General features: G+C 46.1%; 1 protein-coding gene across 5 annotated transcripts in view; it reads left to right on the top strand.

Annotated features, from left to right (window-relative positions):
• The window catches only part of ano1a (anoctamin 1, calcium activated chloride channel a), a 148,219-nt gene that overhangs the window by 91,454 nt on the left and 31,373 nt on the right, over nucleotides 1-25,392 (top strand). For all 5 annotated transcript variants that reach the window (XR_005097430.1, XM_037246650.1, XM_037246651.1 and 2 more), the window contains 2 exons: nucleotides 20,195-20,337; nucleotides 20,823-20,975. Coding sequence is in view for 4 of the 5 variants with exons in the window: in XM_037246650.1 (XP_037102545.1) it covers nucleotides 20,195-20,337; nucleotides 20,823-20,975 (296 nt within the window). In the remaining variant the exon portion in view is untranslated. The remainder of the gene's footprint in view (nucleotides 1-20,194; nucleotides 20,338-20,822; nucleotides 20,976-25,392) is intronic.

Genomic DNA, 25,392 nt, shown 5'->3' with positions numbered 1-25,392 from the left:
GCAGGCCTGTCACAAAATCTAACGCAATATGGGACCAGGGACGTTTGGGTATTGGCGAGAGGCTGTAAAAGTCCAGTCTATGGGAGGACTTGTTGCAAGCGCAGATGGCATAGGCGAGAACGTATTCCCTGACGTCCTTGTGGACGGATGGCCACCAGAAGCGTCTGGCGATCAACGCGATGGTGCGACTGGTCCCGGGATGGGCAGAGAACTTGGCCGGGTGAAACCAGTGAATCAGGCGAGCGCGGACTGTGGAAGGGACGTCGGTCTTTCCCCGTGGGCCCGTGCCTGGATCGGGTTCCCGAAGTTGAGCCTGAGCAACAAGCCCCTCGACATCCCAGGAGAGGGAGCCTACGATGCAACTGGGGGGGAAGTATGGGAGCTGGTTCCTCCACTGACTCGCCGGGAGCGAATTGTCGGGACAAGGCGTTTGGTTTCGTGTTCTAGGAGCCTGGGCGATAAGAGATGGACGAATTGAATCGAGAGAAAAACAAGGACTAGCGAGACTGTCGGGAATTCAGGCGTTTCGCGGACTGTATATAGGCTAGGTGCTTATGGTCTGACCAGACCAACACGGGTTGTTCGGTGCCCTCTAACCAATGGCGCCACTCTTCGAGCGCAAGCTTGATGGCCAGAAGTTCTCTGTCCCCTACGTCGTAGTTCCTCTCCGCTATTAGATTAACGTCGGGAGAAGAATGCACAGGGGTGAAGCTTTCCGTCAGTGTCCGTTTGTTGGGACAGAATAGCCCCTGTTCCGGTATTAGACGCGTCCACCTCTAGGGTGAATTGTCTCTTGGGATCCGGATGTACGAGTATAGGTGCCTGAGAATACTTATTTTTAAGAGTAATGAAGGCGGCTTGGGCTTCTTGATTCCAGGTGGACGTTGTCTTGGTTGATGTCAGTGCTGCTAGGGAAGCGGCTGTCTGGCTGTAATTACGGATGAAACAGTGATAAAAGTTGGCAAACCCGAGGAAGCGTTGGACTTGGTTGCGGGTCTCAGGAACAGGCCAGTCCAGGACGGCTTTGAACCTGTCCACTCTCAAGGATGAACCCTAAGAAGGTGACGGATGGTTTGTGGAACTCGCACTTCTCTGCCTTGATGTACAATCGGTTCTCCGGGAGGCGCTGTAGCACCAGGCGGACATGACGGCGGTGTTCGGAAGGGTTGCGCAAGTAAATGAGAATGTCATCCAGATAGACAAACACGAATACGTTGAGAAAGTCCCGGAGGACATCATTGACTAGGGCTTGAAAAACTGCGGTGGCGTTGCAAAGTCCAAAGGGTCCAAGGGGTCTTCCACTCATCTCCCTGGCGGATCCTGACCAAATGATATGCGTTTTGGAGGTCGAGCTTGGTGAAGATGGTGGCTTCCTGGACTGGTTCAAATGCTGATGAAATGAGAGGAAGGGGATACCTGATCTTGACTGTGATGAGATTGAGGCCACGGTAGTCAATGCAAGGGCGGAGAGTCTTATCCAGCTTGCCCACGAAGAAGAATCCTGCCCCCAGGGGTGAGGAGGAAGGGCGAATGATGCCAACGGCCAGTGATTCGTTAATGTATGTTTCCATAGCTTGTCTTTCTGTGCGTGAGATGTTGTAGAGCCTACTGGACAGTAGTGGGGCTCCGGGAAGAAGCTCTATGGCGCAATCGTAGGGGCGATGAGGTGGTAAGGACAAAGCCTTGCTCTTGTTGAAAACCTGTTTTAGGTCATGTTATTCTCCGGGAACATGTGAAAGATCGATCGAAGCCGGTTCCTCGGGTGTCACTAGGGGCGGGCGAGATGGCACGGCAGACTGAAGACAAGAGGATAAGCACTTCGTGGACCAGGACTCGATATGGCGCTCTGACCAGTTGATCTGGGGGTTGTGTCTCTGAAGCCAGGGGAACCCAAGGACAAGGGTTGACTGTTTGATTGGAAAGACAAAAAATTAAATAAGTTCTCGAAGGTTGCCAGAAATGAACAGCTCTACGGGTTTGGTGCGTTGGGTGATGCTCGAGAGTCCCCTCCCATCCGGGGCAGAGACAGAGAGAGGAATTGAGAGGCTCGGGAGACGAATTCCTGGTCGATCAGGTTTCTTTCACACCCCGAGTCGACCAGCGCGGATAGCTTGTAGCTATGTTGTGGACAGAAATCATGGCGGGTAGGGAGAAGCGAGGAGACTTGATACTCGGAGGATGGTCCGACGGTCCTCCCCTCACGACCGTCGGACCCTCTCTTTTGGCCGAATCGGACAGCTGGCGACGAAATAATCCGGGGAGCCACAGTACAGACATTGTTGGGACTCTCGGCGCCGCTGCAGTTCCTCCGGAGATAGTCGAGCCTGGCCAATCTGCATGGGCTCGGGCTCTGGAGAGGACAGGCAAGGCGATCGCCCCGGCAGACTGGGCCTGGCTGAAAAGGACTGTGATCTTCCTTCTGTTCGCTCCCATCGGGAGCTTCTCCGTCTCTCCCTAATCCGATTGTCCAAACGAATGGCCAGGGAAATTAAAGTGTCTGGTTCTTCCAGGACTGCCAATTCGTCCTTTGTGCGAGGAGGCTGAAGAGGGGCAAGCGCGGAGGCGTCCGGGCCAGGCTGGCGGCCAACCCAGCTCGCCCGGCCGTGCCTTCCATTCTTTTGGCGAATGTTCGATCGCTGGACAACAAAATGGATTACGTTCGCCTGCTGAGATCTACGAACCGGACAGTGCGTAACTGCTGTGTGCTCGTGTTCACTGAGACTTGGTTGACTGTCAACATTCCGGACTCTGCTGTACATCTGGAGCGGCTAGCGTGCTATCGGGCGGACCGGGCCATTGTAAAAGGGGGAAAATCGCGAGGAGGTGGAATATGCGTCTACATCCGTGACGAATGGTGCCGGGACTCTGTAGTGGTATGCAAGCACTGCTCGCCACTGGCGGAGTTTGTGATCATTAAGTGCCGTCCTTTTTACCTGCCGAGGGAATTTACTGCGATTCTGCTAGTCGCGGTATACATCCCGCCTTCCAACATCGAAGGCGACAGGATCGCGGCTCTTAGTGAACTGTACCAATCTGTCAGTGAACAACAGACGGCGCACCCTGACGGTTTCACCATCTTCGCTGGGGATTTTTATCACGCTAACCTGAAGTCTGTTTTTCCGAGGCTTCACCAACATGTTAATTTTCCAACACGTGGTGACAGCTTCCTGGACCTGGTCTACTCTTCACATAAAGGAGCTTTCAAAGCCGCCCCCCTCCCCCATCTTGGACTTTCTGACCATATCACTGTTATGCTTTTGCCCGCATACAGACAAATGGTGAAAGCATCCAGGCCGGTTCGCAAGCGGGTTACAGTGTGGCCTGAGGGTGCCTCTGATGTGCTTCGAGACTGCTTTGGCTCTACTGACTGGGAAATGTTTAAGTAGGCGGCCACTTGCAATGATCGGACGGATATAGAGGAGTATACTGACTCTGTTTCCTCTTACGTCGCGAAGTGCATTGATGATGTGACCCACTCGAAATACATCGTCACTCGGGCTAACTGGAAGCCGTGGCTGACTGGGGCTGTCCTCAGGCTGCTGAGGGCCAGGGACAAAGCCTTCAGAGTGGGGGATGAGGCTGGCTTGAGGACAGCGAGGGCCGACCTGTCCCGGGGCATCAAGGAGGCGAAAAGGGCGTTCTCTTGCAGGATTACCGCCCACTTCAAGGACAGCAAGGACGCACGGAGCCTTTGGCAGGGCATTCAGACCATCACGGAGTACAAGCCCGCGCCGCAGAGCTGTGAGGGCGACATCCGTCTGCTCAACGATCTCAATCGCTTCTTTGCTCGCTTCGACGCTCAGAACAGCACTTGCCCGCTGAAGGCCCCTCCTCCTCCACGAGAGCAGCCCCTGTGCCTCTCTGCTGATAGCGTGAGGAGGGCGCTTGCCGCTATCAACACTCGTAAGGCGGCGGGCCCTGACAACATCCCGGGTCGAGCGCTGAAGGACTGCGCTGGGGAGCTGACGGGTGTCTTCACGGACATCTTCAACATTTCCCTGCAGCAAGCCGTCGTCCCTTCGTGTTTCAAGGCTGCCACCATCGTACCTGTGCCGAAGAAACCTGCCCCGTCCTGCTTCAATGACTACCGCCCCGTGGCACTGACGCCCATCATCATGAAGTGCTTTGAGCGGCTTGTCATGGAGCACATCAGATCCATTCTACCCCCCACCATAGACCCCTTCCAGTTTGCGTACTGAGCCAAACGGTCCTCTGAGGATGCCATCTGCTCGGCCCTCCACTCGGCCCTCACCCACCTGGAGAGTAGGGACTCGTATGTGAGATTGCTGTTTGTGGACTTCAGTTCTGCCTTCAACACCATTGTGCCACAACGACTCATCTGCAAACTCGCCAAGCTGGGCCTCAGTACCTACCTCTGCAACTGGCTACTAGACTTCCTCAGTCAGAGACCTCAGGTGGTACGTGTTGGCGACAAGATCTCCGCCAGCATCACGCTGAGCACGGGGGCCCCCCAAGGCTGCGTGGTCAGTCCGCTGCTCTTCACCCTGCTGACGCATGACTGCGCTGCAACCTACAGCGCCAACCGCATGGTGAAATTTGCTGACGACACGACTCTGGTGGGTCTCATCACCAAGGGCGACGAGACTGAATACAGGTTGGAGGTTGACCTTCTGACCACGTGGTGCAAGGACAACAACCTCCTGCTGAACGTCAACAAGACCAAGGAGATTGTTGTTGACTTCCGGAAGGGTCACACCTGACACCTGCCGCTGACCATCGACGGTGCTGTGGTGGAGAGAGTGAGCAGCACCAGGTTCCTGGGGGTGCACATCAGTGAGGATCTCTCCTAGTCCACCAACACCGCATCACTGGCGAAGAAGGCCCAGCGCCGCCTGTACTTCCTGCGGAAACTCAGGCGAGCGTGTGCTCCTCCGGCCGTCATGACTACATTTTACCGTGGCACCATTGAGAGCGTCCTCTCCAGTTGTATTGCTGTTTGGGGTGGTAGCTGCACTGACTACAACATGAAGGCCCTCCAGCGCATAGTGAACACGGCTGGTAAGATTATTGGTGCTTCACTCCCCTCCTTGAAGGACATTTACACCTCCCATCTCACCCGCAAGGCGACCACGATTGTGAGTGATGTGAGTCACCCCGCTCACTCTTTGTTCGATCTTCTGCCCTCTGGGAAGAGGTACGGGAGCCTGCGCTCCCGCACCACCAGACTCACCAACAGCTACGTACTCCTGGCTGTTAGGATCCTGAACTCTCTCCCCCCTTCTGCGTAGCGTCCTGTACTTTTGCGCTATATTCTGACTGTCTGCTGTATGCACACTTGCTCCGTTTTGCTCCTCTTATTTATTTATTTATTGTGTTATTTGTTTATTTATTATTTATTCATCACTCTTATTATTCATTGTTTGTGCCTTCTTGTTTTATTTTGTGTTGTTTGCTTGTATGTATGTCGTGTACTATGTCTTGTCACCGTGGGATAGTGGAAACGTAATTTCGGTTTCTTTGTGTGTCTTGGCATGTGAAGAGGTTGACAATAAAGCAGACTTTGACTTTGACTTTAAGGACTCATCCAAGGCTTGAAAGAACGCCGTTTTCAAGGCTACAGGGCCCCACCCGGACGCGGCTGCTAGCGTACGAAACTCAATGGAAAAATCTGACACAGGGTAGTTCCCTTGCCTAAGCCCCCATAACGGGCGAGACACACCGGTCTGATCGGTCTCGGTCGAGAAGATCTGCTTAAATTCCCTCAAAAATCCTTCGTAAGAACAGCCAAAGTGCCTCTAGTCAGTAAATCGGGCTTCTGCCCATCTTAGCGCCTTGCCCGTGAGTAGTCCCAAAATAAATGAGATCTTTGCTCCATCATGGGAAAAAGACTGGGGAGACGATTAAAAACTAGTGAACATTGCAGGAGGAAACCTCCGCAACTACCACCCTCTCCGGAGAATTTCTCCGGATGAGGGGAACGAACCTCACCGAAGTGCAGACTCTGCTGCGAGACTTAGGTGCTCGCGGCGCCAGCTGGCGGCGAGGGGGTTTCTCTGACCTGGGTATCTTGAAGCAATCTGGTCGCTTGTTCCAGATAAAGGTTGGTTCGTTGCTGCTGCTCCGGGAGGGCTTGGAGAGTGGACTCGTGGGACTGGAGTTGATATTGCTGGTCTGCGAGGGCTCAGCTGAGTGGCTCTGCTGGGTCTGATTGGCCTGAGTGTTTTGTCATTGTTTTAGCGATTGTTTTGACCCACATGCAGAAAACCAACTCGGAAGTCCAGAATTGAGTAAGGAGTCTTTAATGGAGGTGTTACGGTGGAGGGTGAGCGGGAGGAGCTGAGCCAGGAGCACGGAGCGGGAGCAGCGATGACTGAGCGTGAGGCGTTCGGCCAGAGCGGGGTGGATCTTGGCGATGGTCCGTGGAGGAAATCTAAGAGTGTGGAACACACAATATTTGGTCAGAGAATTCAATGGCGAGAACTAGGAGCGAGATCAAGGAGCTAGAGGCACAACCGTGGAGGAGACCACATAGGCAGGCGAGCCGCTGGCAGCACGCTCCTTAAAAGCCTTCCCCTAATGAGCCTGATGAGCCGCACCTGAGTCCTCCGCCACTCTGCTAACGGCTGCCACCTGTGAACCTGAAAAGAACACCTCCCTGGACCCTGACACTGACGTCACGCAACACTAGTAGACGGCACACATTACATAACTAACTGCGCGTAACGGATCCATTTTACTAAATAACCATAAATGAAATACTCTCGGCAACACACCAAACATAAGTCATCGATCGAGACAACAAAATACATTTGCTGGCGACCGTTAATCGCCGTGGCGCTGCGTAACGGCTACTCGTACGATGCGAGGAAATCTTAAAGGATCGCGCCGAAGCTATCAATCAAACGGCACACACACGAAACAAACCGCGATCAGACAAACGGCACAACAGTAGACAGTAGTAATGATAAAATGTATATACTCACTTTGTGTCAAAGACGCACACGACCACAGCAACACACTCAGTCGATACCAGCAACTTTTAACTTACCGCTGCGCACAAGCTCCAATAACCGCGGTAAGCTGAGGTAACTCACGCGAGACTTAAGGTGCGGTGACGTAACTGTGAAAAAATGTATAATGTCTAGACCTTGAATGTAAGACGACCCCCACTTTTTCAGTCTTATTTCAATGCAAAAAACACAGTCTTATATTCAGGCCAATACGGTAAATTGGGTAGACGGGGAGGGGTTTTATTCCAAGGAAGGAAGAACACAAACAGGAGTGTGAGAAGGAGACAGCAACAAGACAAGAGCAATAAGAGAAAAGGCACAACAGGAACACTACAGCTATCACCAGCCACTGCAAAAGAGAATATCACATCATAGACTGGGAAATGGCCAGAGTCATCCGCACTGAAGACAACAAGATTAGGGAGGCCATTTAGATTGGGAAACGGGGCCTGAGAACCATCGACAGGGACGAGGAAGCATACACCAGATGTTACAGAGACCTGGACCAACATCCTGGAGGGGGCGAACGGACAGCAGAGGGTGAAACCTACCTGTCAAATCTGACAGTGGGTTGTCTTCTTAGAAGATCAGCTGATGAAGACACGTCAAACACCATCTCATGACACTCTGATGAAGGTGAAAGGATTCTGCTGAAACATGTCAGGTAAATAGAAACCAGGGACGTGCGGTCAGAGGAGGCACGCCTCCCCTGCCATCATGAAAAGGGGAAAAACAAATTCAACTGTTTTTATTATAAAGTAATTTTCCTTTTAATTTCAATAGTTTTGTATCATTTTGAACCAAAACCGCAGAATTTTTATAGTTATTTTAAAACCGAAGACGATTCGCTCGCAGGAGACAACTTCCTGCCTAGCCTCCTCTGAGGATTGCGTAATCACACGGCTGCCTATGTTGACAGGCTATGCAGTTAGACTGAACTGCTCTCTGTCTTTATGTTGCTGTTTAAGTGTTCAAACACTGTGGCTATATTAACTAATTTCCGTAGTTAAGCTGATGTATATAATATCTAGTGTTTTTTGTCATCTGTCTGTAACGTCGTGTTTCTTTAGATGAACAAAACGGCTTTGAAATGAGACCTTACGGAGGCTACGAAAAAAAGGTTCTCCAGCCTTATGGCAGGGGGTGCGAGTGATCCCGGGATGCTTCATGCGTCTACCTGTAGAATAAGAGATCTCCAGTTAAAATTTACAGTGAACAACTGAGGAGCAGTCGTCCATTTATTTTTTTTCTTCTCTGTTTTTACATTTCGTTTTACAATGGAGGATTACATATCCAAACGATTTTCAACTATGGATTTTCGGTCGAAGCAGGAGGTCATCAGTAAAGGAAGACCAACTCCAGAGTTAAAAGGTTTGATTCGGACAATGGGACTTGGGAGCATTAAATTAAATTAAATAATGAATAAGACACACTAGAGTTCAAAGAACCAGATGATAAGATTTAACTAATCTGAATCACATCATTAAAATCCCAGCATCTGACAGCATATTTATTTTTAAAAAAGACTTGGATTTTTCTTTTTGCTGATTAGTTCCTTCAAACTTTGTTTGTTCAGGTTTGCCCCACCAGAGAATTGCGCTTGATGGAACTACCTACCAGACCAAGTCACTGGTACAGCATTGGGTCTGGCTTGCTAGGCTAAGACGATTTGGTTTATGATATGGAATTTCGTTTAATGATTTCGCTCTGTGTCCTTTGTGCGTCTTTCTCCTTAGGTTGTTGTGTACATTAGCACTCGTTTTCCTAATCACTCGTGTTACCCAATCAGCTCCCTCCAACCCATTGTGTTTTGTCCAGGTGTTCCTTGTTGTCTCGTCAGTTTGTTTTTATTTACAGTAATCCCTACATCGTGGTTCATTTGTCGCGGCTTCAGTACATTGCGGAATTTCCCCCCCCAAAAACATTTTAAAATTCCAAACAAAAATTTTAAATTGAGGAATTATGGCTCGAAAGTTGCCCACACGCCAGCAGAAGGCAAGGAGTGCCCACACAATTGCAGTACGTACACTTGTACCTTGTTATAAAAAAGTTGTTTTAATAATGAGTTCTAAAAACATAATTACAGTGTTGTTATTGTACCTTGTTATAAAGGAATTGTTATAATAATAAAAGAGTTCTAAACACATACAGTCAAATACAGTTTTCGAACGTCCTGGTTCGAGATTCTTTTGCTTCGGTTGTTGAACAAAATTTGGAGGTCGAACCTCGCGAGATGAGCCAAAAGGGCCCGAGAAAACGCGACCACGCGGCCCGGATGCCGACTGACTCCGTTCGTTATTGTATTTTCGTTACTTTGAGGATTGTATTAACCCCTAATCATGCCTGCAAAGAAAGCAAGTGGGAGCAGTAAAGCAATCCTAAAACACAAAGAGGCTCTTTAAGCAATGCGACAGTGAGCGCCTGGCGCGCTGCGGTTGCGCGATCGGACCAAATTAAGCTCCCTGCACACTGAGGTCCACTTAAATTTTGGAAAGTACATCAGGACTTTAAAAATATTTTCTAAATTTCAGCGACGGCTCTGTCACAATAATGCGACCAGCGCGGTGCAGTTGCGCGGTCGGCGGCGCGCTACAGTTGCGGATTCGGCGATGCGCTGCAGTTGCGCGATGGGACAAAAATGTGCAAATGAAATGCCTAAAAAAGGCGTTTTTCTAATGAAAAAGATGTTGCTTGGATGGCAGCATTAAGGACTGTCTCAGAAAATTAGAATATCGTGATAAAGTTCTTTATTTTCTGAAGTGCAATTAAAAAAATAAAAATGTCATACATTCTGGACTCATTAAAAATCAACTGAAATATTGCAAGCCTTTTATTAGTTTAATATTGCTGATTATGGCTTACGTCTTAAGAAAACTCAAAAATCCTATCTCAAAATATTAGAATATTTCCTCAGACCAAGTAAAAAAAAAGATTTATAACAGCAAAGCAAAATCAAACATTTGAAAATGTCCCTTAATGCACTCAGTACTTGGTTGGGAATCCTTTTGCACGGATTACTGCATCAATGCGGCGTGGCATGGAGGCAATCAGCCTGTGGCATTGCTGAGGTGTTATGGATGCCCAGGATGCTTCAATAGCGGCCTTTAGCTCATTTGCATTGTTGGGTCTGGTGTCTTTCAGCTTCTTCTTCACAATACCCCACAAATTCTCTATGGGGTTCAGGTCAGGGGAATTGGCAGGCCAATAGAGGACAGTAATGCCATGGTCAGTACACCATTTACTGGTGGTTTTGGCACTGTGGGCAGGTGCCAGATCATGCTGGAAAATGAAATCATCATCTCCATAGAGCTTTTCAACACACGGAAGCATGTAGTGCTCTAAAATCTCTTGGTACACAGCTGCATTTACTCTGGACTTGCTGAAACACAGTGGACCAACACCAGCAGCTGACATGGCTCCCCAAACCATCACTGACTGTGGGAACTTCACACTAGATTTCAAGCAACTTGGATTTTACTCCTCTCCAGTCTTTCTCCAGACTCTGGTGCCTTGACCTCCAAAGGAAATACAAAATTTGCTTTTGTTTGAAAAGAGGACTTTGGACCACTCTGCAACTGTCCAGTGCTTCTTTTCCATAGCCCAAGTCAGACGCTTCTTCCATTGTCTTGAGTTCAGAAGTGGCTTGACCATGAGAATATGGCTATTGTAGCCCATTTCCCGGGCACGTTTGTGAACAGTGGCTTTTGATACCTGGACTCCAGCTTCAGTCCACTGTCTTTGAAGCTCCCCCAAATTCTGGAAGCGACTCTTCTTCACAATGCTGTTAAGGCTGCGGTCATCTCAAAGTCAAAGTCTGCTTTATTGTCAATTTCTTCACATGTCAAGACATACAAAGAGATCGAAATTGCGGTTCCTACTATTCCACGGTGACAAGACATATTACACCCAATTGGTCCACAGACAAACAACACAGCTTGCTCTTTGAGAAATTTGTTTTCGTGTCTTACCCTCCTGATGGAGGGTGTCAATGATGGTCCTCTGGACAGCAGTCAGATCAGCAGTCTTCCCCATACTTGAGATTTAGTTTACTGAACCAAGCTGAGTGTTTTTCAAGGCTCAGGAGTTAGATGATTCAAGTGATTAGTTGAATATCCTACTCGTATACTTTTTCATGATATTCTAATATTTTGAGATAGGATATTCGAGTTTTCTTAAGCTGTATGCCATAATCAGCAATATTAAAATAATAAAAGGCTTTCAATATATCAGTTGAGTTGTAATGAATCCAGAATGTATGACATTTTTGTTTTTTTAATTGCATGTCAGAAAATAAAGAACTTCATCACAATATTCTAATTTTCTTAGATAGTCCTGTATGTTGCTCCAAAATCTGTATGTACCTTTCAGCATTTATGTTCCCTTCACAGAAATGTAAGTCACCCATGCCATGGGAACTAATGCACTCCCATACCATCACAGATGCTGGCTTTTGAACTTTGCGTTGATAACAGTCCGGATGGTCCGCTTCCTCTTTGGGCCAGAGGACACGACGTCCAGTGTTTCCAAAAACAATTTGAAAAGTGGACTCATCAGACCACAAAACATTTTTCCATTGTGCATTAGTCCATTTTACATGAGCTCGGGCCCAGAGAACCCGGCGGTGTTTCTGGATGTTGTTCATAAACGGCTTTTGCTCTGCATGGTAGAGTTTTAACCCGCACTTACTGATGTAGTGACGAAATGTATTTACTGACAGTGGTTTTCTGAAGTTTTCCTGAGCCCATTTGGTGATATCCTTTACACACTCAAGTCGGTTTTTAAGGCAGTGCCGTCTGAGGGATCGAAGGTCACGGTCATTCAGTCTTGGTTTCTGGCCGTGACGCTTACATGCAGTGATTTCACCAGATTCTCTGAACCTTTTGATGATATTATGGACCGTAGATGTTGAAATCCCTAAATTCCTTGCAATTTTGCTTTGAGAAATGTTGTTCTTAAACTGTTCAACTATTTTCTCACGCAGTTGTGGACAAAGTGGTGAACCTCGCTCCATTCTTGTCCCAGTCACGTTGTGTTGTTTTTTATCAATGAATGTTCCCACCCAGCTCAGCAATTTTCCGAAATTTTACTTTGTAACTCTGGCCCTTCTGCTTTTGGAACTTATTTTGTTTTGCGTTTTTGTTTCTCTTTTACCCCTTACTGCATTCCTGTTTGCTTCCCTGCACTTGGGTCCTCAATCCTACTGCAAACGTGGCAATAAACTTTCATTCGTTTTCGTACTTTTCTCACGGCCATCGCATGGCAACCAAAGTGGTCTTTGCCTTTTTCAGAAAACATCATTGTTCTGCTGACTAAATTTATTTTGTACACAGAACCAGACACATTTATTGCAAGCTTAACTACGCTATAGTAATCATGTCTTTTAGCATTTATTTCAGTCTAGAACATGACACCAGGCCAATATTACATGTGATGTGGAAGAATGCTTTTTATTATGGGCCTGTTTGACAGAAGGGCATAGCTATAAAGTTCTTATGAACCAAAATTGTAATAATTTTACCATTAATAATAGAAAGACATTGGTCACTGAAGTACCTTGAAAATGCTAAAAGTACGAATGAATTTTAAAAATACAGAAAGTTTACTGATGAAAATCAGCATTGCTTTATATTTTTTATCATCGATAGAAATTAGTATAAAAATCAAGCAAAATAAACTTTTACTATGTGTGAAATACAAATTTGCAATTCAAATATATTCAAGTTTATCAAGTTTTAAAATATGTTTTTATTAGTATGTGCTAGTTTAAAAACATGTTTGCAACTTATTTAAAATTGAATCCTTCATACTTTCTGTTAAAGCCGCGCGATACCCGAATTCAATCGACACCAAGTACTGGTTTCCGTATCGGCGATACCAATACCAAGTACTTTAAGGTTTAAAAAAAGGCTATTTTAAATTTGTTGTCCTTTTGAATTACATCTTTTTTACAAATTAAACATTCTCGTTTATTTCTTAATCATTAAGATTAAAGATTAAAGTCCCAATGATCGTCACACACACACCTGGGTGTGGTGAAATTTGTCCTCTGCATTTAACCCATCCCCGTGTGATTTTAATCCATCCCCTGGGGGAGAGGGGAGCAGTGAGCAGCAGCGGTGCCGCGCTCGGGAATCAGTTGGTGATCTAACCGCCCAATTCCAACCCTTAATGCTGAGTGCCAAGCAGGGAGGCAATCGGTCCCATTTTTATAGTCTTTGGTATGACCCGGCCGGGGTTTGAACCCACAACCTTCCAGTCTCAGGGCGGACACTCTACCACTAGGCCACTGAGCCATAGTATCTTCATCAGAAACAGTAATAGTAGTAATTTGCATATTCTTTGTCTGCCTCACTTAAATTCCTTTAGTCCATGCACCTTCTCCAAGCTTGTTTTTATTTGATTTGTTCTATAAGGTGGTCAGAACCAACCAAAACAATGGTAAATTAGGCTTATTTGCCATTGTTTTGGTTTCCTTTCCACTGGCCTTGTGCTGCCAATCAGAGAGAACATGAGGAAAAACTGCGTACTTTGTTTGTAGGTTGTTTACTTGCAGTTAACGTCATGTTGTTCTCATTCAAACTGTATATTTTATGTTATGCCACATTAATAAACAGTGTCAAATCCACACTTATCAAACGTAAGTGACCGGCACTCCTTTGTCCCCACGCGCTCCAACGCTGCTCTCATGGGAAGACGAGAGTTCAGTAAGCCGGGGTCGGAAGAGACTCGTCCGAGCTCTAACTGCCTTTAAGAAATTAATTCCGAAGGAATCAATTGAATCTTTTTAGGACGCCAATCCCTCTAAAGTCATCCCGAGGCTCATGCCAAGTGACGAGACGCGGTGTCAGAATGACAACGGCTCTCTGCCTGTGGATCAATTGCACTTGTAAAATCTCGCATAAGTGAAGCCGTCTTTGTTAAGACCGTGAGGATTCGTTACTTTACACTAGCACGCTCCGGCACGAATTGACCTTAAGTTAACTATTTCGAACCAGATCTGACAATTCCTGATGTTAAAGATAAAAACTGTCTTTACTTTAAAAAGAACTGAACGGTTCATTTTGAGCTCTAAACATCAAAATAATCATTAATCAAAATTAAATGATTATAAAGTAGAAATGTAATGAATAAGTAAGAAAATATTACAATTCTCAAATGTTAGAACAAACAACAATAATTCCACTCACCAATCTCAATAAAGCAAAATTATTCAGTATCAAAGTTCTCTTGATTGTAAAACTTTTCTTTTTTGTTTTGGATGTTCAAAATAAAGATATCAATCAATCAATCAATCAATCAATCAAACTCAAAAATAGTTAAAAGAGGGAAACGAGACAAAAGGTATAAAATGCTATTTGGTGGAATAAGTCGAGGGATTAATTCGCCTTGTTCCAAAAATCTGAATTTTGTTTAAAAAGATAGGTCGGCCTTGAGGAGAAAGCCAACGCCCTAATATGGCGTCTCCCTCTTGCTGCCACAGGAGCAGCTTTCCCCTTGCCTATCTCGAAGCTTAAAATTTGACAAAGTCCAATTTGAAGACACTAGAAATTCATCTTCGTTTAAACGGCATTCTTTGCTCGCGAGCAGCATGCAGTGACAAAGCACTGACGAGGAAGAGCCCTGCTCTGTGTCAGGACGACCTTTTTATACCCTTTTCTGCACGTGGGTTCTACACCAGCTAGGTCACGGTGCTTTCCCATTAGGTCATATACCTATGTTTTTCCATGACTGATTCTAAAATAGACTGCAGCTGCATCCTGCCCGGCCTTGAGGTGACCTCTGGGTCAGGCTCATGCGTCATCGCAGTCTTCCACCAAATAGTATCACTATTAACCCTTGTTGTCTTTGCTCAACTTCATACATTCATGTGTAAAATAGAACATCAATGTTAAATACATGTTAAGTATTGATTAAACATTGCAACAATAATAAAACATGTTTTCACAATAGTCAACTTAACACATAATCATAACCGATTATGGGTACTTCTAACTTTAACATACGTATATAATGATATTGCTCAAGCTGTTACAGATTATATTAAGCAAAGCGAAGCAAAGTACCAAAAATAGTAATCCAAAATTGTGTGTTGCTATACGTAATTCAGAACAGGTCGTGTTTCTCTAGTCCAAGGGTGGCCAACCAGTCAGAGACTAAGAGCCACATTTTTTACTGTGTCATCGCAAAGAGCCACATCATTCCCCCCCCCCCCCCCCCCAGTTTTGGAAAAACTGCATCTGCTTTTCTGACTGACTTTTCAAAGTGACCAACCTGTGCTTGCGAAGTTCAGTCCCTTTTGGAAATTCCTGGTCGATATTAGGATGGACTGAGCTGAAGTGACGCTGAAGATTTGAAGCTTTGAAATGCGCTAATGATGCCTGACATATAAGGCAGAATGGCTTGCCATTACGTTCAACAAAAAATATAAACTCTCCCACTCTGTTAAAAACGTCCTGTGTTCTTCTTCATATTTTCGTTTGGCTGTGCTTTTTTTCCCTGCCATTTTGAGAGCGAACTTGAAACAAATTATTTACAACTCAAATGATCGTGCGCATTTGTCATCATTTAGAGTAAGTCATTCTTCTTCTTCTTTTCAACTCAAACCGATTCAACTGGTCAGCGCGCCACCTAGGGGGAATAAATGGCAGCGCCAGCCAAGCATTTTGACGCTTGTCATGTGAAATCTCCTGAAGAGCCGCATGAAACCAGCCAAAGAGCCGCATGCGGCTCACGAGCCGCGGGTTGACCACCGCTGCTCTAGTCACTAACAATTTAACGATTGATCTCTAGTTCCCATCAGGTCACCCCTATGTCAAGCTTTAACACCATCTCCTGGTGAAATTTGGAATGACTACATGTTTAGGATTGCCAATTTCCATCCATCCATCTTCCGCTTATCCGGGGTCGGGTCGCGGGGGCAACAGCTTTAGGAGGGACTCCCAGACTTCCCTCTCCCCAGCCACTTCATCCAGCTCATCCCGGGGGATCCCAAGGCGTTCCCAGGCCAGCTGAGAGACATAGTCTCTCCTGCGCGTCCTGGGTCGTCCACGGGGTCTCCTACCGGTGGGACATGCCTGGAACACCTCTCTAGGGAGGCGTCCAGGAGGCATTCTGATGAGATGCCCGAGCCACTAATTGCCAATTGCCAATTTTTCTGGGCCAAATCCAATACACATTTAATGCACCATCCGTACCACCATGCCACTTGACAACAGCTAGCTGGTAGAAAAGCTCAAACAAAGAATAATTTTACTGTTAACCTGAAATGTCTGTCATTGTACGCAATAATTATTCGAAAATAACTGAAATCATAGAAACAAATATAAATGATTGATACTAGCGGTTTGGTATCAATGCAATGCCGATACTCACATTACTATTGATTCTATCAATACTTAAATCAGTCTGCATTTAATCGTCTAAATAGGATTTCAAATACAGAAAATGTGTTCCAAATAGCCACTGATCGTGTATGCGTACGCGCCAGACTTGTGTGCGAGAAGCGTGCGAACGGTTCCCACTCAGTGACGGTGTGGATTACGGTATGAATTGTTGTTCATGTCTGCCCTGTGACTTGGCTGGCGTCCAGTTCAGGGTTTCGTCCACCTTTTGCCCACAGTAAGCTGGGATAGGCTCCAGCACACCTGCGACCCTTGTGAGGATAAGCAGTTCAGATGATAAATGAATGAATGTTGAATATTGGTAGGACACTAAAGCAGACTTGTACGTATGTATGCACTTGTACTTGTATGAATGCACGTACACCTCACTGTTCAGAGGTGCAATGTTCAATTCCGACTCTGGCCTTCCTGTGTGGAGTTTGCCTGTTCTCCCCATGCCTGCATGGGTTTCTTTTGGGTGCTCCAGTTTCCTCCGACATTCAAAAAACACAGATTTGGTCACCCTTGGTAAAATAATCCTTACTTTGAGTTAATTGCCCCTTGAAAAAAACAGTCATATCTGTGAGGCAGCTGTTTCCCCTCCATCACTGAAAAAGAGTGATTGGTGCAGCACATGCATGGAAGCATGGCCGTGTGAGTGCAGACCAGGTGAAAGTGTCTGCGGTTTCAAATTATACCATTGAACATCGAGGCACAGAGGCAAAATGCAGGTGCAGGTCAACCGTCTTAGTGGAGCTCAGAGGCTGAGGGTGGAGTTCCAACTTCCCACTAACCCTCCACCTCAGCATTAGGCCGAACAAGTGCCTGTGTTTCATATGCTTCGGGAACACATGGAAAGAATCTGGGCACAGTCAACTATTACCAGGTTGAAAGATGGTGATGACCTCGAGCAGTACCTCATCACTTTTGAGCGTCTACCAATGGCCAAAGATGGACTGGGAAATGAGGTAGATTCCGTATTTCACTGGAAAGGCCCGTGTAGCCTGTGAAGCAATGGCCTATGAAGAGTCCTGTAACTACAGAAGTGTGAAGGAAGCTATTTAAGCAAAATACGTCATTGAAGTTATGTATGGTCAGCGGTTCCTTGAACCTAATATTGAGCTAGGAGAGGCGCCAAGAGAATTCAACAATTGATTGATTGATTGATTGATTGATTGATTGATTGATTGATTGAACATTTATTGATCCCGGGGGTGGGGAAATTCAGGCCCCAGCAGTATTCATACCACAGAGCGGGTATATAAAAGACACACAGATGGCATGAGCGCAACTCAATAGGCTCTTATAAGGCTGCCACACAATGGCGCCACAAAGAAAGCCAGTAAGTGCGAAAGTTAAAAGCTATCAAAGCAAAGCAACAAGACAAAGGAAAAAAAAGTAACAGCGGCCAACCAGCGTCCCCCCCAACACCAAAGAACACCCCAAACACACACAAAATAGCCTCCACGGGGTGCATAAACAGGTGTAAGGGCAGCCAAGTTCAACGGCGCCCAATGGACCGTGGTTGTGAATCGGTAAAACATCACAAAACAGGCAAACGTGTGAGCAGCGTCCTGGGCACCCAGTCGGGGCAGGTGCAGATGGTCATCATGGGGCTGGCACGGCGAAGGTCGTTGGTTCCGACGAGCACGAGGGAGGACTCCCTACGGGGGTCGCGGATGCGAGGCCAAGGCGAGGGACCCGGTCAGCACAGGCTGGATGAGCAGGAAGCCGTCGTAGAGTCACGCCGGTCCCGATCGATGTGCGCAGCCATCCCGGACCCAGGGAAAAAAAATATCCGATCTGAAGCGATCTGCACCCGCCGAGGTGCGGTAGAAGGCACCAGTATTGCCGAATGGACAAATAGAAAGAAAGAAAAAGGAGAAAAGAAGGAAATAAAGAGGAGAAGAACACTGTGGGAGGCTGCCACACACGGCGACGCTATACCAAAAAAAACCCAATTGCCTTAAAGATTAAAACCAGAAATGGATGCAGCCAGAGAAGAAGTCAAAAGAGCGAGTACCGTTTTTTTCCATGTATAATGCGCAAAATTTAACGAATTTATTGTCCTAAAATCTGGGGTGCGCATTATACATGGGTACAATTCTTTTATTTTTTTTAATTTTTTTTTTTAAGAAAATCTCCCTCGAAATAAAACTTGAAATCACCTTTCTTCTTGTTTGTTGTCAATCGCGCATCGCATTCAGCCATCCTGCCCAACACACTTAGTCAGTAAAATTCATAATTGACGACACATCGTTTGATGCGATGATGCAATCCTTGATGGTGTGTTATTGTCAAATATTGTTTGTTTTTTAATCTCCATCGCAAACCGGATATCATACGGAGGCCGCCATTACAGATGCGCAGAACGGATGCGCAAGACACGTCAGCTATATAAAGAGCGAGAGTTCAGTTCTCTACCTAAATGCGTATTACAGGTAATATTTTATTTCACAACACTTTGCCTTGTTCCTTTCTTCTCTGCTGTTCACTTCAAACACGCTCCATACGAACACAATGCTCTCGTATCAGACGCTTGCTCGATCACCTGCTCGTTTGCTGTCACAATGTACCCTACACAAATCCGAAACATTTCTTCGCTATTGAGTTTGCTAGCGCATGCGCAGTGATACTGACCGGCAGAATAACATCCGGTTGTTCCCAAAGATGATCTTTTTTCTGAAATAATTTTACGTTTACGGACTTAAGTAGGAGTCAAAATTTGGGTGCGTATTATACATGGGTACAGGCTTTTTTCCAGCATCGACATGCCATTTTTAGGGTGCGTATTATACATGGGGGCGCATTATACATGGAAAAAAACGGTAGGTCAAATGTTCATTTTAGAGCAGTTCTACCGTTCACTGTCAGGAGCTGAGGGTCTGGGTTAAACAACCCAACCTCTGGACATGAAACAGCAGAGTTTTTTGAGGACTTCCTTTTCGTGAGACGAGGACCAAAGACCTTTCGCTAAGACCCCCACAAGGGCAGCGTATCACTGGGCAGGTCTGTGGTCTAGGTCAGGCGGGAGGGGCAACTAAGCCTAAAGAGGAAAATGTCACCGTTAACCATATTAAACCTTCCACCATTGGCGTGTTGAACAGGGAGGGTCATCATATTCTGCAGAAGAACATGATGGATCTTCTAAGATGGTTTATAAAATGCAACCGACCATATCATGTACACACGACGCAACGGAATTGGTGAGCTGGTCTGTCCCGATGGTACCTCATTGGCAGGATACATTATAGATGTAGGGAGCAAGTGCCATGTCTTGTGCCTTGGGGTGCATAGAAGACGTGGAGGACGTATACATTTTGCATTCCTCATTCTCAGATGGCTCCCTCTGACGCTCACGGTACTGCAAGTGTACCGAAAGCTTATAAAGTAGGGTCTGGTTCCCTCAGCAACAAGGACATTCCGGTCGACAACAGAGGGCAGAGAATTAATGACCACACTTTGTCTGGTAATGACGGAACTGAAAAAAAAATATCTACAACAGTGTCCTCTGGACGAGGACAATTAAACTGTGCCTTCTGAGATGACATCTCAGGAAACTGCGCTGCACCTCGCATGGGGAAGTTATCTGGGGAAATTGAAAGAAAACATCTGTGTTGGGGTCTGGTGGCCATCCTGTACTGGCTGTTAAAAACACAGAGACATTGCAAGTATTTCATTTTACCAATTGCGCATTTAAAATAAATGCAATAATATTTGAATAAACAGTTTTTACTTGTCTCTAATTTCAAATCATAATCATAATTCCTAAGGTTGTTGTGTAGCCAATATCTAATATTAGATGCTTTCATTTAATTTCATGCTTTCATTGTTTTTCTGTAGCAAGCTGAAAAAACTGCTACGTAAGAAAAAGTCTGAGATGGACCCAAAGCAACAAGAAGAGCTGACCAAGACCTTGCAGCAACATGAGAAGGACCATTTCCTCCTTCCTTTTGTTGGTCTTAGCCCAGAGTACATGGAAATGAGTAAGTTGATTTTTAATGATGTTTTGGTAGCACAAAAAAAAACATTCTAATAGGGTCACCAAAGGATTTAAAGTAAAGTTAAAAGAAAAAATAATCTAACCAGTATAGTTTTTGCCATTTTACTAAGTATCATGTCTCAAAGACCGTATTACTCTAGAAACCGATGTCTGACAACTGTTTCACATGACTTATGTTTTTTTTTGTTGAAGTATTCCACACCATCTCCAGCAGGGGTGCCCAAACTTTATCCTAGACGGCCGCTGTCCTGCCTGTTTCAGGAAGCATTGTTATCAAGCTTCTTCCGAACCTGCTGGTGTGCTGATCATTTGAATCAAAAGTGTTGCAGCCTGGAGTCATGGAAAACAGGCAGAACAGCGGCCCTCTTGGACCGGAGTTGGACATGCCTGAGCTACAGTAATGAATATTCTTACGTTTTTAAACCTTTTCTGTAATTTAACAACAAAGACTGTTTTGTGTTTCTGTAGTCATCCAGTTTGGGATGGTGACTCTTTTCGTGGCCTCATTTCCTCTGGCCCCACTCTTCGCTCTTCTGAATAATGTCATTGAGATACGTCTGGATGCCAAAAAGTTTGTTATGGAACTCCGAAGGCCGATTGCAGTCAGAGCCAAAGACATCGGTGGGTGTTCTTCCCAAGACACTAACATTAATAAACACAAAAAGGTAGAAAAACACAAGGCCTTATTCTTCAGAAAAGAGATTTTCTTTTTAAAATGTTTTTAAATGGCATTCACACCTCTGTTAATGAACCTAAATGAAAATGCATCTTAGCTGATTCTACCTGATCCAATGAACGTTTGAGTGGTGATATGGTGCCGTACAATGATTGCGTATTCCTAAAATCAAGACACAGTAATTGTATGACAGGTATGTATGGTGGTCGACTGGTGAGCACATCCGCCTCACATTCCGGCCTTCTTGTGCATGTTCTCTCCGTGTTTTCCCGGTTTCCTCTGGATATTCTGATTTCCTCCCACATTCAAGTGTCCTTGGGCAAGACACCTCCCACACCTTGCCTCTAGTGCCCCTCACACTGGTGTATGCCTGGATATGAATGTTTGGTGGTGATTGGAGGGGCCGTAGGTACACACTGGCAGCCTTGCTTCTGTCAACCTGCCCCAGAGCCGGTTCAGATCTCCTGGGGGCGCTACGCCAAAATATGTCAAGCCCCCCCCCAAAAGAAGACCAGAGAGTCAAATTTTGACTCACTATAATTAAGTTTATTATGAAAAACATGAACAATTACTCAGTTTTATATAAACAGTTGCTCCACCTCCTACTCAGTAACAGCATCTACACAAGTGTAAAAATACAACAGGTTAGTACAGACATGGGCAAACTACGGCCCGCGGGTCACATCCGGCCCACGGGGCATTTAATCCGGCCCACGGGGCATTTAATCCGGCCCACCAAACCTGAATAAATTGTATTATTAAACATTTGTTTGTCATTTTCCCTGCAATGACTGCGTTTCCCCAGTAGATGGGGAAACGCCCGCCCGGGCATTTACTCCCGGCAGCCGTGTCAGAAAGCTCAGTGCACACTCACAAGTGCGTGTACGTACTCAGTAGTACGGACCCGGCGCACTCCGTGCTCTATTTCTATCAGTGCCGAATTTTGAGTGTGCGGTGTGATGTCAGCATTCTCGTAATTCGCGCGCTGAGCTTTCAGATACAGTTTTACGCTCAAGCCACCCACAAACCTGTGGGTGGCTTGAGCGTAAAACTGAAGCCTTGCTTTTCCTTGGGTCACTCATTAAAATGAGTGACCCAAGGAAAAGCAAGGTGGACACTGAGTGTCGAGTGTTTAAAAAGAGTGGAGAATTTGGCTCGACCGACGTGTATGAGCAGACGTTCAGCCACGTGAACATTAACAAAGCCCCGTCACAGATCTCGGTTAACAAGCTCTATCCTAAGAATTGCCACAACAAATTTTACTATGATGCACTAGGAAAAAAAGGGAGACCAACAATACTGTTCCCACTGAAAAGGAAGGGGAGTTTCTCTAGTTTGTTGTAAAAAAAAATGCATTTTAAAAATAATTTGTACAAATAGCAGGGATTGAAACTAGCGACCATTCTCATTTTCAAACAATGCAGGATGCTCAAGGACATTGATGCACCACCTGTTTGCGACTAATCTTAACTTTTAAAGGTTTTAAAGCCGACTTTAAGGAAGTGTTTCCCGTTTCCTCACCTCTGTCACCAGGTGTTTGTGGGTTAAAGCTCTGCTCTGATTTTCAGATATCCGTCACCGTGTTGCCGTTTTGATTTCTTTATTACTTTATTTAGATGTATTATTACACTCATTCTTCAAGATGATGTATTCGGTCAGAATGTTTGCTGTTTTATGTGATTTCGCCTAATAAGATAAGCAGCCGCTGAAGTGATGGAAACTGTTATTCATAATAACAGTGTCGTATTTAATGTGAATCACTGATACTAGTTTTTTGGTGAGATATTTTTTTAATGCTGTTAATAACGTATTTTCCGGACTATAGGGCGCACCTAAAAACCTAAAAAATGTTCAAAAGCCAACAGTGCAATGCGCCTTATAGTCCGGTGCGCCTTATATATGGACCAAATTCCTAAAGTTAAACTGGCCTGAAGCATTGTGTCATGAAATCAATCATAAGTGGCCCGCTGAAGACTATGAATCATGAATCAAAAAGACTACGGATCATTATTTTGTGATTATAAAGTAATTTGTTGCATCTGAAGCTGAAATAAAAAAGATAAAATGGAGAATGATTTGATTTGGATTAAAAATCTGACATGATGCATTAATGGTCCGCCTTATAGTCCGGTCCACCTTATATAAGGCCATTCATTGAACGTGCGCCTTATAGTCCGGTGCGCCTTATAGTCCGGAAAATAATAATAATAATAATTCATTAAATTTGTATAGCGCTTTTCAAAAACCCAAAGACGCTTACAGGGAACAAGGCAAAGACATACATGAGGGGAGGGGGACGGGGAGGAAACAATCGGGTAAACTTAAGAAGAGGAAACCAGTTATGGGTAGGGGAGGTCATGAGCTTGGGAGAAGAGGTAAGTTTTTAGACGGGACTTAAATATGGGGAGTGTGGGTGAGTCACAGACAGACTGGGGGAGAGAGTTCCAGAGTCGGGGTGATGTGCAGGAAAAGGCTCTGTCACCGAAGGATTTGAGTTTGGATTTTGGGACTGTCAGACGTGAAGTATTGGAGGATCGGAGGGGACGGTTGGGGCAGTAGGGGACAAGGAGGTCGGATAGGTAAGTGGGAGCCAGGTGGTGAAGGGCTTTGAAGGTGAGGAGGAGTATCTTGAAGATGATACGCTCCTTCATGGGAAGCCAGTGAAGAGAGTGGAGAACAGGAGTGATGTGTTCACGGGACCGGGTGTGGGTAAGGAGGCGGGCAGCAGAGTTTTGGACTAGTTGAAGTCTATGGAGTGAGTGAGCAGTGATTCCAGTGAGAAGGGAGTTGCAGTAATCAAGCCGGGATGAGATGAAGGCGTGGATGAGAGATTCAGCGGCAGGGAGAGAAAGGCAGTGCCAGATTTTAGCGATGCGTCGGAGGTGGAAGTAGGAGGTCTTGACAACTGAGCTAACATGAGGTTGAAAGGACAGTGTGGGGTCAAAAATAACGCCAAGATTGCATGCCAGAGGGGAGGGAGTGATGTTTGAGGAGTCAATGGTGAGTGTGATGGATCCAGTTTTGTTAAGGGAGGATTTAGTGCCTATGAGGAGGAGCTCTGTTTTGTCACTGTTGAGTTTGAGAAAGTTGTGGGTCAGCCATGCTTTTATTGTAGAGATGCAGGTTTCAAAATGAGTGAGGGAAGGGTTACGGGTTGGTGTCGTACGTATATAGATCTGGGTGTCATCAGCGTAGCAGTGGAAGTCCAGATTGAGTTTGCGGATGACAGTACCAAGGGGAAAGAGGTAACAGATGAATAGGAGGGGGCCAAGAACTGAGCCTTGGGGGACCCCTTGTGTAACTGGAGAGAGGATGGATGTGTGACCGGAGAGAGAGATGAACTGGTTTCTGTTGGTGAGGTCGGAGGTGAGCCAGTCGAGTGCAGTGCCCTCAACACCTAGTTGGCGCAGCCTTTGGAGGAGGATGGAATGGTTCACAGTGTCAAAGGCTGCGCTAAGGTCAAGTAGTAGTAGGATGTTGAGGGCACCAGAGTCTGCAGAAATGAGGAGATCGTTGGTGACTTTGACTAGAGCTGTTTCAGTGCTGTGAAGTGGGCGGAATCCGGACTGGAAGGGTTCATAGAGGTTGTTGGACTGGAGATGGGTGTGGAGTTGGGCGGAGACAATGCGTTCAAGGGTTTTGGAAAGGAATGAAAGGTTGGAGATGGGACGGTAGTTGGAGAGGTTGAGTGGGTCCAAGGTGGGCTTTTTGAGGATGGGGGTGATGGCTGCAAGTTTATAGACAGTGGGAAAGTGGCCAAGGGATAAAGACTGATTAAAAAGGGTGGTGAGGTGGGGGAGGAGGACAGGGAGGCAGGCCTTAGTTAAGGTCGTTGGAAGAGGGTCGAGAGAGCAGGTGGTTGTCTTGGATGAGGTAATGATGTCTAGGATAGTGGAGGAGTCGACAAGGGAGAAGGCAGTGAGAGAGGGGAAGGGTGGGAGGTCAGGAAGGGGGGGCAGGAGGGCAGGGGAGGTGGGGGAGGAGGAGTTATTGATGGTGTCGGTCAGAGAACTGTTGATTTGGGCGATTTTGTTGTTAAAGTTGACAAGGAAGGAGTTACAGAGGGCGGGTGAGGAGGGTGGCTTGGTGACCGGTGGCTGGAGCAATTTGTTGACGGTGGAGAACAGTATGCGGGGGTTTCGGTTGGTGTTATTAATGAGAGATGAGAAGTAAGCAGATTTGGCAGCAAGAAGAGCATCACGATAGGAGGAGATGTGTTGTTTAAAGGTTTCGGCATGGACGGTGAGGCGGGTTCTTTTGTAGAGGCGTTCGAGTTGACGGCCAGTTTGTTTCATGGTGCGGAGTTCCGGTGTGTAGCAAGGGGCAGAGTTAGTGAATGTAACAGAGGAAGTTTTCCAGGGG

This window comes from Syngnathus acus, chromosome 3 (assembly GCF_901709675.1).
Source record: "Syngnathus acus chromosome 3, fSynAcu1.2, whole genome shotgun sequence".
NCBI lineage: Eukaryota > Metazoa > Chordata > Actinopteri > Syngnathiformes > Syngnathidae > Syngnathus > Syngnathus acus.
Note: the sequence above shows the minus strand (reverse complement) of the source record. Positions and strands in the feature narration are given on the sequence as shown.